We start from the raw sequence: 13,501 nt of genomic DNA, 5'->3' as shown, positions 1-13,501 counted from the left end.
CTTTCTTGTGAGAAATTAAAAAAAGAGCAGTAGAAAGAGCTATTTTATTAAAAAGTCACATGTAAGGAATGAAGCAGAAAAGAAAGTTGGCATTGTGGTATTCCATAGTCGTTAGATGTATACTGTAGTCTGTGCTAGAAACAGCATAGTCACTTTACATGAGTGGGTAGCTTCATAAGAACATATTTCTGAGGTTATTTTCCTTCCTGGGGAACCAGGTAAATCATTCTTATGAAGAAAGCACCTGTTCCTTTGTTTTTCTCCTTTCCTGATAGGGACTAAACATCTTCACATGGCACCATTACTCACTGTTTTATTTATTTATAGAGATTGCCAGGTGGGAATGAGTCTTGCTGGGCATTCTCACACTCTGTGCCACTGGGCCTTAGGAGAAGGCACAGGACGAAGAAACAGAAATATTCCCACCAATGTACCAATCACAGTCAGCTCAATAATCAGAGAAAAGAAGCAAAGTAAGAAATTAGCTCATTGAAGAAATACAGTTTTCACAAGAGACATAGCTGAAAGGAAGATAAATGTATTAAAATAGAATAAAGGTCATAATTTGCCCTTGCATTTGCATGTACAATTCTCAGTGAAGGGAGAATGAGCTCCCACGTGTACCTCCGGGCAAAACTTGGTTTTTCTTTTAAGTTCTTTTATTGAAGGATGAAAATAACTCTAGCTGAGCAATGCTTTCACTCTCTTAAATACATTGGACAACATGTTCAGCAGTGGCAAGCTGGAGCAACCCCACTGAAGCCATTAGAGCTGTACTAATTTTAAACCTACAGAGATCTGGGATGTTTTTGGAAATGTATTGTAAAATGCTTGTCTTGCAGAAGAGTTTTCCAGACAGTTTGCATGGAGCAATGAATGTTGTTTTGAATGGTTAAGATACATCTTCCTCACAGGACTCGCACATGGGCTTCATCAGCTTTGCAATATATCCTAAGCAAGCCACCCTGATCTCACTGGAAACAATTTGCTAAAGATTTCTAGTTCCCAATTACCTTCAAGGAAATGAACTACTCAAGTGAAAAATGCTCACTAATGTATACTAACTTTCCTAGAAGATTATTGCATACTGGTGGGTCAATTTTAGGTATCTCTATGGTCCATTTTGTACTTTGTCTAATGCATTCACATGCACAGAACCCAGGACTTGAGCTATGTCCTCCAGAGTCTGTAGTGTCCTCTGTTGGTCTTTCTCTCATCTTTTTTTAATGTAGGTTGTGATCTGATGCTACAAAGTCATTGTAATGTGTAGAGTCAGGACCATAGAAAATAAATATTTTAAGGGATTACAGGCCACCTCAAAACTGATTGTCTTTGCATTATGGCAAATGATTTTCTCAGTCCTTAGGTTTCCTCCTCTGAGATACCTCAAATTTATCTGCAAGAAATGTGCATAAAGAACAGCAAAGTCTGGGGTAGCCTTGCAGGAGGTAGATTGTTATAGGGTCACAGTGGTTCTTTGCTGATATATTAGGAAAATCTGGGAAAACATCAAATTAAGGTTCAAATTAAACTTGCAGCTTTTGCTTTATTTCAGAAAAAAAAAAAAAAAATCCATACAAGGATAAATTTGCCCTTTATACAGTATGTTTTTGTATTATAGAAAACATTTTTTGAAGGGAGAGAACCTGTTAGGAGACTCCACTAGGAGTCATGGGTCTATATCAATCAATACCTCAGAAATGAAACCACAAAAAAGTATCTTAATGAAAGTACATTCATTACTTCTAAGTCTTTAAATAAAAAGTAGCCTTAGAAATGTACCAGGAGTTTGAAAACTTTTCATTTCCTAAGAGATTTATTTTCCTCAGCTACATAGCTGTTACTGAGTACCTTGGTCTGGTCAGTAACCCACTGAGTTACAGCTTTCAGTGGGAAAGATCAAAAACATGTGGGGCAGTAGGGCTTTTAATTTCTGTGAGAAGTAATGGGGGCTTAATGCTTAAACTGTTTCCATACCTTAAAAATATCCCTGAAAACTTTTAACCATGTGGAGAGATATACATGAGTCCGATTCATTAGTGCAGTGAATTAGTGTATAATGAAATCTTTGGGCTCCCATTCACGTAAAAGGCTAGTGGAGCGAACTGAAAATATTCCATTTAGTCTTTGTTGTAGATTTCAGAGGAGTCACAGTCAAAACTGATTTATTTTTATTTGTAATCCAGATGCTGATGCGTTGATTGCGGGAGCACCCGGGGCACCGATGGATGTGAAGTGCCATGATGCTAACAGAGACTATGTTATTGTTACCTGGAAGCCACCAAATACGACCTCCCAGAGCCCAGTCATTGGATATTTTGTTGACAAGTATGTAAACATTGGTATTTATTTAATTTTATTGCCCAAAGCATGCATATACTTAACTACAAAAATTCCATCATATGTCCTTGACCACTTAGGTTCTTTAGCTATATTTTTACAGACCCCAGGCGCTGTAGGTTGCCTGCTTTGTTAAATAACTGTACTGTTTTCTGGCACACTTTTAGTTCTAGTAATCTAGTTCTTTCTCAGGCAATTCCGAGTACAGTCTGGGAGTTAGTAAGGACCAGGGGCCATTTCCAGTAATCATTTGCAAGCAGCCATACTTTATCAGACTATTAAAATGTTCAATACTATGGATGTGGCCAAGTCAGAGAATGAGCCCTGGCATCATTTAATCTATAGAAGCCAGAATCCATAGATATCTTGAATTAGATTTAGTCTCTTTAATCTGTATACTGTAAACACTGGAATCTAGGATTTATTATATAATTATATTTTTCTTTCATCCATAACTGTGGTATAGCAGGGGCTCAAGGCACAGGCTTTTGGGAGCTGGTAGTTTAAATCAGAATGGCAGTTCTCTCCCTCTTCTAGTCTGCTTTGCACTTTGCTAGGGTTTCAGCTCAGTGCAGGCAGCCCAGGATCAGGGTCCCAAGTGTTGTTTTGCATCTCTTCCACTGAAGTGTAGGCTTGCCCCTTGCAGCCAGAGCAGAACAGCTGATCTTTAGTATTTGAAACTGACAGTCAGCAAAAACATTACTGAAGTGATTTCACAGTGTATAATGCTCTGCACTCAAAAGCAACATTTGTAGCTCATTGCTATTTGCTACCCCGTAATTTGGTCTAGTTCAGAGACAACTGTCTGGGAATTGCTGGAAAATGTTGGTTTATGAATAGCAGTCAGCATGAGGAAATTAACTTAAGCCCTAGGGACTCTACCAGTTATATCCAATTTGTGCAGTGCATAGATCACAGGAGAATTTCACCTATTTTGTATATAATCTAGCCAGCTGTTCTTTTGACATTTTACTTGGATTGCTGCAGCACCAAGTAGCCTTTGATCACAACCCTATTTTTCCCAGTACTGTTAGGGCAAAAGGCAGTCTTCTCCATGAAAGTTTACAGTAATAGGAGACAAAACATATGTGTACACACAAAGGAGTCAGTATGAGGACATCATTGTGCTTCATGATGACTCGGTGGTCGAACCATTGTCAGAGGAAAAGGCATGATGCTTCCTTAAAAATATGACATGAAAGAGATGGAAAAAAATAGATGAAAGCTCCAATTTCAGCATCTTCTGGAGAGATGCATATTAAAAATAAAAGTGAACAACTTTTGTCATATGACAAGTTGGAGAACTAAGTGGAAGGAAGGCAGAGAGAGTTGACAAGGACAAAAAAAAAAACATGCATGAAAAATAACCTTTGCAACTGTATTATGAATAAATATGAACAAGGTGAGAATTGGTTGTCTGATCAGAGGAAAGAGTGTATAAAGAGTGTTTCATTGATGAGTGACATAGTTTAGTCCTTCAACTTAATGAGGGTGGTTTCTGTGATGCTGACTCATCACAGAATATGTAGGATGGCGTATTTTTATTGTGGGATGACACTGATAAAAGCTGTCTTCTGCTACTCCAAGATGTGAAGTAGGCTTGGAAAACTGGGTCCAGTGCAACGATGCTCCTGTAAAAATCTGCAAGTACCCTGTGACTGGTCTTTACGAGGGACGGTCCTACATATTCCGTGTGAGAGCAGTGAACAACGCTGGCATTAGCAGGCCTTCTCGAGTCTCTGAACCGGTTGCAGCTCTTGACCCTGTTGACCTGGAAAGAACACAAAGTAGGTTCTGTGAGGCTGGAACAGATGATGAATACGTGATCTTACATTTTTTTCAGATTCTATTTGCTTAGTTAACCTAAGCAGCAGTGCTTATTTCTTCCTTTCAATGAATATCTCACTAATTTCAATGGGAGGGTGCGGGGTGGGGTGGAGGGTGTATAGCTGGAATGGCAAGGTCCTCATGGACAATCTTTCAGGACCTGGAGATTCCATCTCAGTTATAGCTGTTTTTACTTAGCTTTAAATACAAACAATATAAATTACTACAAGGAACAATGTTTTCAAGCTTTCAGTATGCCCTGGAAGCTTGTAACATTTGCAATGTGAGACAGGCACTAAGGCCCCATAAACTTCTATGTTTGCTGGCAGAAACATTCGAAAAAGTAATTGAAATGTCTATCTTAGAAAAAAAAAAATCACCATCCTACAGATGGTTGCACTTATCTGCATTATCTGCATCTTTATTTATTTATTTATTTATTTATTTATTTATTTATTTATTTTCTTTCTCCTCAGTTAAGTGCCATTAGTGGCACAAAGCTCCCCTGCTACAGGTTGGGGGTATCTGGTATTGTAACTTTTCTGGCAGATGGAAAAAGTCAATCTAATAAACAAACTCCTTCTGAGGTCTTGTGCTAAAGGCCACTGCAGTCTGCAAAGGAGCCTTGTGAGAGCTCCTCCATGAGTGCAGTAAGCTGTCTTGCTCTGGGGAGTACTTTTATTCCATATACTGTATACTTGTGCACTTTCTGTTTTGTGTGTTGCTTTTATACATAAAGGAATTAAACACATTATGAAGACTGCCCCAATGTTACTTGTAAAACCTGAGCTGAATATGCTGTTTCCATTGGCTTTATGGCCAATGCCTATGGCAAAAGTCAATATACAATATACAGTTGTTTGCCGATCTGCCAGACAATTGAATAAATCTATTGTGGCTGTGATCCTTACTTTTTAGCACATCTTTAAATAGTACTGTCTTGTTTGGTTTTCCTATGGAAGTTAAAGAAGCAATGTATGACTCTGAGCTGATTGCATCTGTGGAAAGATTTAAAGCAGTTTTATAGAAATAGAGGCATACAGGGTTTTTGATAGATGATGAACAGGTAATTTGAAAAAAATTGTAAATATAGTAATCTGGTTCAAGAAACTAACTGAATGCTTTGCTTAACAGCTATTCATGTGGATGAAGGTAGAAAGATTGTAATCAGTAAAGATGACCTTGAAGGTATGTTGTATTTCTATTATTTCAGTCCATTTGCTTGTATCCCAGGATTTCAGCAATTTATTTAGAAACATAGCTTTAAAAGACATCCTCCTACTGAGTAAGCTCTTTATAGTAACATATATAGTCAGATATTTTGGCTTGCAAGCCTGAGAGAACACAAGTGGAAGATAAAGGTCTGAAAGGATAGACAGTACCATATTAGTTTCATTATGTTCTGACAGTCTCCTCACCTTTTAGCTTTGGCCAGTGCTAGGCTCAGTTTGAACAGCTGAACATATCTGATCACCCAAATTTTCTTTTCAACTAGCCTTCTGGGAGCTAAATATAGTTTTTCTTTACACTGAATTTGGTGATCTGGGCAAGTTGTTTCTGCTTTCTCTCTCTCTCTCTCACACACACACACCACACCACAACAAAACAAAACAACACAAAAACACCTTATGCAAATCTATCCCAATTCTTTAATTAATATCTCTCTCCCTGAATAGAGAGGTTGTTAAGGCTATAGATTAAACATTGTTTTTCCTCAGAAGAACTGGAAAGATCATTTCCAAATTTTGAGTAAAGCCTGAATATCTTCCATCTTTGTTTCTATATGTGATGATTTTTTTTTTTTGGGGTTGCATAATGATTTTCTTTTCACTTAACCTGTCAAAAATGTTAACTATAATGGCATAGTATATTAACAAAATATGTATTTATACTGTCTTCAACAAAGTAAGCTTATAAAGCTGTAACTCCAATAATAACATTATATAGGAAAATCCACCGGAGAACAGGTGCAATTGAATGGTGAATTAGTTGTTAAATAGTTTCTCCAGTGCATGGGTGGGACAGATGAAATTTCTCCATTTTGATTATGGTATCCTAATTAACTGTTAGGGATGTTATAGTATCAGAATCACAACATAGGCTCAGAACAAGTTTGTCTAACTTGTCTGGCTTCAAAGGGTATGTTCCTCTTCTCAGGATTGCCTGAGAATGATCAGGAGGTTAAACAGCCAATCTGGTGTGAGTATAAATAGTGACATTGGGATTCATGTTTTATTTATTCATATTTAATAGAAGAATATGAATCTCCACATACTATTGCTTGTATAGATCATTATTTTCATCCACAAGATTGGATACCACTTTTGAAAAAAGTGATCTCATAGATCAGAAATGTATTCCTTTTTAGTGCCAGGTGACATTTCATTCTGAGCAAGTGGCTGTACTATCATGTCATATCATTAGAAACTATGTTCGCTTCAAGTTTTTCAATAATGAGATGTTTATAAAATGTTAAAACATTGCTTCCATCATTTAGAGATTATTTGTAGAATCCTTTTTGTCTTTTTTGATGTCAAATTCTGACCATTTAGAGGACATAAGCTCCCTATTAACATGAGGAAGTGACAAAATTTGCCTTAAAAGAATGAAACTTTTTGCTTTCTTCCATTGTAACAAACAAACAAACAAAAAATTGAAGGTATCTGCTGAATTGCTATTTCTGAACTATTACCAAGAATAAGCTTCTTCAGAGCTGTGTAGCTCTACCTGAAGCTGTTTCTCACTGTCCCGAGCCATTCCTATGTAGTGCTGCTTTACACCATTGTAATCCCACTGGTAGGGAAACTGGATCCTTCTCATGCTTCTGTGGGTGACTGTGGATATGAACAGCCGTGCTGACTGCCTCCAGACTGGCATGCAGGTCCTGCCTCACCTTGTTGGTAGCACTGTAGGGCAAGTAAGGAGTGGGGGGAGGTTGATTAGGCCACTCCAATTGGTGGAGTCACCAAAGGGCTGGTGACATTTGTCTGCCTCCTATCCATGTTTTTTAGAAGTGCTTTAGACTGTGCTAGCTGTCTACATTATATTATCATATAATCACATCACATTATGTTGTTAATAGGTTCTGTTTCCTTTTCTGCTGTTCTTCTCCTTACTGTACTTCCCTTGCAGGTATCTTCTAGCCTAAGTTTTTGTAATGCCACATTGGAATTCTGTCTTTGATCAAAAAATATATCTTATTTGCATATAGTGGAGAGTTTTTTTCCAAGGCTTTCTACCCAGCAGATAAAAGTAATTCAAACGTGATCAAAGGAAAAAATGTGTGACAAATGCACAGCTTTTCAGGGGCATATTTAACTTTAACTGAAAAAGTAAATAACTAACTTTTAATGCTGATACTTCATTCCTCAAAATGGAGCTGAAGTGAGCAAGTGGACTGCATGGATGATGTCCTAGCTGAGCACTGTGCTGCAGAGTGGGCTGTAGCGTAAAAGCTGACCCTGAGGTTAATCTGCTGTTTAACACTCGCTACATTTATTACTCTTCCAGGCGATATTCAGATTCCAGGCCCTCCCACCAATGTACATGCTTCAGAAATCAGCAAAACATATGTTGTACTCAGCTGGGATCCACCTGTTCCCCGTGGCAGGGAGCCATTGACGTACTTCATTGAGAAGGTACATTGTACTGCACAAAGGCATTTAGCTATGAGGGGTTTCATTGCCACATGCAATTATATTCAACTCATTTTTAGAACTGCAGAATGAGCAATAAAACTAACACTTTCTGAGGTCTCACAGGATCTGGTAATGAGATGTTAGATAGGCATGGACAATCAAATGTCATATTACATGATTTAATGAATATTGAAATTCAAGGTCCAGGGAAAAGGATACCCCTGTGCAATTTGCTTGCTGCTGGCTAAAATGAGAGCAAACTATGTGTGTAAGGTAGCAGTTTAATGGAAAATAAATAAATAAATAAATAAATAAATAAATAAATAAAAAGTCTTTGATTTCACATCCCTACAGGCAAGACTTCCAGTTTGCTGTTTACCTGTATTACAAGGAATGTTATGGTAGTCCTGCAGTAGAGCAAGGAATAAGCATGACTCATAGCTTGATTCTCCAGTGTTCTTTTGCAGGCTTACTGCACCCTGTGCTATAACCTGATATTTCCAGTTTATTCCCTAAAGGCTAGTAGAGAGGCAGATGTCTGTCTCAGGTTCACTGCTCCCCGGTAGTCTTCCTGGCAGCCTCTTCATCCCCTAGACTTGATAGGGAACTTGGATGATGACAGTAGGGAGAGGCTTGTTCTTCTCCCATCTATGCTACTAAGATTTAGATAAATCTGTCCCTGTGCCAGGTGCGTAATTAAATATGTTGAATTGCAGCCAGAGGTCGTAATCTTTCCCGCCTTGCTCCAAAGTTTGCCCATCACTTCAGTAAAGTAAATGGGCCTCATACCTGACCTCTAAAACTCTTAACATGCCAAGCTATACTTAGTTTTATGAATGGATGAATCGTAGCATATGCCCTCTCTAATGATCCATGGACAGTGAAACCGTCCATAAAACTGCCACACATTCAGTTTCCATGTTGAATATTGTGTCAGCAGATCCTTACTACACTTTTTTTTTTCTTCTCACAACTGTTCAACACATTCCTTTGAAGTTCATTTCTTAGCTAACCATTTTGTGCACATCACCCCACTTTTTGCAGCTCACCATCTTGCCTTTTTCTTCTCAGTCACATCAAAATCCCCAATTCCAAAACCCCTCATATCATATCTCTACTGTATTCAGCATCCATGACTGCTGGGTGTTGAATATTAAGGGGTAAAGTGAAGTCCACTCACCAGTTAGATTTTCCACTAGGCACATTTATGATTTCTCCCACTCTGTCTTTCATATTCAGGAAAACTAATGGTAAGAAATTATTCCATTTAAATAAGTATCTTATTTTCTCTCTATGCCACACAATATCATATCATTGTTTCTTTGTATTTATTCCTACTTGTATACATATGCTCTTATCTATAAATTTCATGCCAACTAAATTAAGCATTTTGAACCAGCTCTTTGTCTTGTATTTATACATCAACCAAAAGGGAAGTTTTGGTCACTGACTCTAGAAAAAAAAAAAAAAAAAAAAAAAAAAGACAATAAAAGTAACATGCCCTTCATCAGGAGCATGCTTTCAATCACAATCTGACAGCAAGTACAAAATTTATTCTAACTTTATCTGCCTATAATTTAGAATTGTACATCTGAGCTAGTTACCTACACTTTCCTACGGAGATGAAACAGAAACTGGAACTTTCTGTAATGATTCAGGTATCCTGTGTTAGAAGACTACTGTTGGATGAAATGTGGCCTGAAAATACCTTTATTATTTCATTATACTAATTAATACCTGACTCTAAAATCCTTTGACATATAAATAGCTTATATATATGAATAGCCCGATCAGTTCATAGGTGAATTTTTTTGGGGTTGTTTTATTTTTTTTTTTTATTTTTTTTATTATTTTTTGCTTTTCACAGTCATTTGTTAATTTAGGAAATCATGATTTCTAATTAATATATTTCAAATAAAGAAGTCTCAGTGTTGAGGAACAAAAAAAGTTTTTAAAGGCCTCAAGAAACATAAATTGAAACTGAGTTCTCCAAGCTGAATAGCAATGTTACTTTAAAGCATTCTTTAACAGATAAATCAAATCAAACTACAGAGTAAAATGTGATATTGATTCATGTCTCTGTGAAACTGAAATGCAAAAATTAATGTTTTTTATACTAGAAAGTAAAATATATGGCAAAATGATGTTTTCATATATTCCATCTTCTGTTTAATGAAGAAAATGAAAGTTACATTTCCTTTTTGCTATTGAGAACAGTAGGTGAGTTCAGTATCTATGGAAAAGATCTTGATATATGGCTCCAGCTGTTTACCTTTTCATTATTTATCTATAGTAGGCCTCATTATATACAGGGTAGTTTCACAGGTGCCATGAAACATTGCTCCTGGTGTAAGAAGTTTACAGTCTATCAGACTTTGTTCATGGACTCTCTGTTCCAAAACTTATGAAAATTTAATTTTTATGCACCTTTCTGTGTCAGAAGGTAATTTTATTTAAGCTATTTAGTGGGCACTTGAGTTTTATTAAAATCTCTGAAATACACCATGACTAATTTTTGTTTTGGGCCAACAGATTATCCAGGGATCTAATGGACAACATATTTTCCCAGAGTGCTGATTTGCTGGCTCTCTTCTATGTACAGTTATGATGCTAATTAGCTCAGCTACTATACCAAAAGCAGTACAACAGAGAATATTCAAAAGTAATTATTTCATTTGATGAATGCTTTAGAGACACAATTTTACATAACAGAGTACATAAAGATATGTCAGTGAGTAAAGTACATGTAACATGCCCCTCCCTACCTTTTTGCTAAAATCTGATTAGGACTTGCTTTATACTGAATCTTTGAGTGTTCAAGTAAATTTTTGCAGGACATGAGAGTAACTCTTGGAACCAGTCATGGGTAACAGTCATGGTCCTAGCTGAAGGTTAGCTATATGTACAAGAATACATATACCAAAGTCTAGGCAAACAGGGAGACAGTGAAGCCCTCAGACCTTTATTGTAGAGAATTTGAATGCATGAGCTATGAAAATTTGCATATGCTAAAGTGAGGCATTTGAGAATGATCCTTCTCCTTTAGCTCATGAGTAAATTCATGACAGTATGCCATATAGCAATATGTTCACTTTTTGACAGTTCCCAGAAGTGATTTTCAGCTTTTTTTTTTTTTTTTTTTTTTTTTTTTTCTGTAGTCCATGGTTGGCAGTGGAAGCTGGCAAAGAGTCAATGCACAGGTTGCTGTAAAATCTCCCCGCTATGCAGTGTTTGACCTTGCAGAAGGAAAACCATATGTCTTTCGAGTTGTGTCAGCAAACAAGCATGGCATCAGTGATCCATCTGAAATCACAGAACCTATTCAACCACAAGATACTGTTGGTAAGGCATTAATCATAAGGCATTAATATTAAATACAATTGATATTGTACAAAATGTAAATAGACAACTCTCATTATAATTAGATTAGTATAATTACAATAATAGTAATCAAATTCATTTTGAATTTCAAAAATACCAAGATGTTAAATTTTAGAAACATTCAAAAATTTTCATAATGATCATAAGTCTCCATTCTAAGATCAGTAATTGTTAAAAAGTTAAATTAATTTTAGCTAGTCATTCCTCAGAGTGCTCTACTAATATGACATGTCAAAAAATAAGATAATATGTGTTAATTGCTAACTTACGTAATTGTATTGTCTGGCTCAGGTAATTATATAGTACCTAATTCCCCACACTTTTAGCTAGTTAAGGTAGCCTTTCCTTTCTTCCTTAGTATTCTAAGTTGAAAGTTACTGTTGGTGCAGAATTCCTGTGGCATGCAGATGAGTAGATTTCAGTGATGGGGGAAGATACATCTTCATATTCAGTGGTAAAATTCTAAATGAAAATGAAGTGTTTATTTCAGGGCCACATTCAAGTATGCAAATGAAAATGTAGGGAATGATTATTCAATGTGTATCTCAAATATTTGGTGTACTTTTGCAATTTAGCAAAGGTCACAGACAACAGCCCCACATATTGACATCTATCATCTTCAGAGCATGTCTTAGTGCACTTGCTAGAAATGTAAGAAATGAATACAGTATCTGATATACCCATAGTGCACTAAATATTGCTAGATGTAAACTTCTTAATATTTATCATAATTAAAAAAAAAATGTAGCACATTGCCTTTAGCTTTTGATCTGTAACTATGCAAAATGAAACAAAATTATGTTTTGCTTTTATGTATTCTTGATTTGATGTTTCATTATTGCGTATAAATTATTTAAACTGTTCAACGTTCCCCAAGGTAGGGAAGAAAAATACTGTATTTATTTAACTTAGTACAGAAAATAGACTATCTCTTAGGGGTTAACACAAAAAAACATTTTGAATAAATAGTAGTCATACTTGAAAGCAGAAAGAGAAGGTTGTATTTTAAAGAGAAACTGTAGGAGTACTTTCAGAGATGGAGTTAACCACCTGAGCTAAAATGCATCAGACACACATGGCTTCATTTAGTAGCTGGCACACAGTGCCATTTGACATTCCTGAGGGTAGCTGAGACAACTTCATGGGGCTGCCAAACATAACACATGAGTTATGGGTGGCTCTCTCTTTTGAGAAGAAAATAGAGGGCAGAAAGGTTATGCTAGGCCATCCAAAATGACACTTAGTACTAGACAATTGACTTGAGTGGTAAAAGTGGATGTGATTTGAGATTGACATCCGGATTTAAGTATTTCCATGTAGGCATCTTCAGGTGCTTGGGATGTCTCTCGTTTCACTGTGGTGAGTGGAGCCTGGAGGATAAATTGGCTGACCAGCTATGGGGTATTTACATCAGGGTGAGATGAATCCTTTCAAGCGCTCTGCCAACCACTGATCTCAGGCTCAGTTTAATTGCCCAAGCAGACATCTTTTGAAATGGTTTCAGTCTGCCATTTCAGAGGGGTGCAGGTGTTCAGTATCTCCTGAGTCATATTGCCAACTCCATGAAGAAGGCTCAGATGCTCTAAAATGGTAGTAAATGAATTTAAGTAACTGAATTAAGCCCTAGAACTTTGACTATAATGCCTGCTTAAGAACATGTGCTTGTAGACACACATAAACTCCTAAACGTAGGTACCTTTATCTCAAGCTGAACCCACTTCCCACTTGATATTACAGCCTTACTGCTGTACTGTGTATTTATACATTATAATATTATGTAAGTATTCTTTTGGGACTTAAAAACTAAGAGTTCCAATGGATAGCAACCAAGATGGCCAGGGTCCCAGAGGTTGTGACCTGCAGAGAGGTCAAGGTAGCTGGGTTTGTTTAGAGTGGTCACTTAAAAAGATGGTGGTACCACACTGATCTCAGCAGTGCCAGATGATGAAATACAAGGCAACAGCCATAAACTGTAGTTTAGAAGATTAAGGTTTGAAAGTACTTTCCTGGTGAAAAAGGTGCAATAGCACAGTGCTGGAACAGGTTATGCAGGAAAGCTGTGAAATCTCCATTGTCGTAAGTTTGTGAGACTCAGACAAAGCCATGACTTATCTGGCTTAGTGCTGGTGATAGTTTCACCTGGTGACAGGGTGGGCTAGATGACCCCCTAAGATCCCTTCTAACCAACATTCCAATGCTTCTGTGAAATCCATCTTGCTAACTTTAGCTAACCACTTAGCATTCAAACATACACTTAAAGTTGTCCTGAAAAGTTGGCCTTTTCTGAATTGCCATCATCATTAGTTGGCTGACAG

General features: G+C 36.9%; 1 protein-coding gene across 1 annotated transcript in view; it reads left to right on the top strand.

Annotated features, from left to right (window-relative positions):
- The window catches only part of MYOM2 (myomesin 2), a 70,189-nt gene that overhangs the window by 18,972 nt on the left and 37,716 nt on the right, over positions 1–13,501 (top strand). The window contains exons 10-14 of the mRNA XM_032185138.1: positions 2,187–2,328; positions 3,928–4,127; positions 5,302–5,355; positions 7,678–7,805; positions 10,964–11,147. Of these exons, the coding sequence (XP_032041029.1) occupies positions 2,187–2,328; positions 3,928–4,127; positions 5,302–5,355; positions 7,678–7,805; positions 10,964–11,147 (708 nt within the window). The remainder of the gene's footprint in view (positions 1–2,186; positions 2,329–3,927; positions 4,128–5,301; positions 5,356–7,677; positions 7,806–10,963; positions 11,148–13,501) is intronic.

This window comes from Aythya fuligula, chromosome 3, assembly GCF_009819795.1.
Source record: "Aythya fuligula isolate bAytFul2 chromosome 3, bAytFul2.pri, whole genome shotgun sequence".
Lineage (NCBI taxonomy): Eukaryota > Metazoa > Chordata > Aves > Anseriformes > Anatidae > Aythya > Aythya fuligula.
This window is presented reverse-complemented; position numbering and strand designations above follow the sequence as displayed.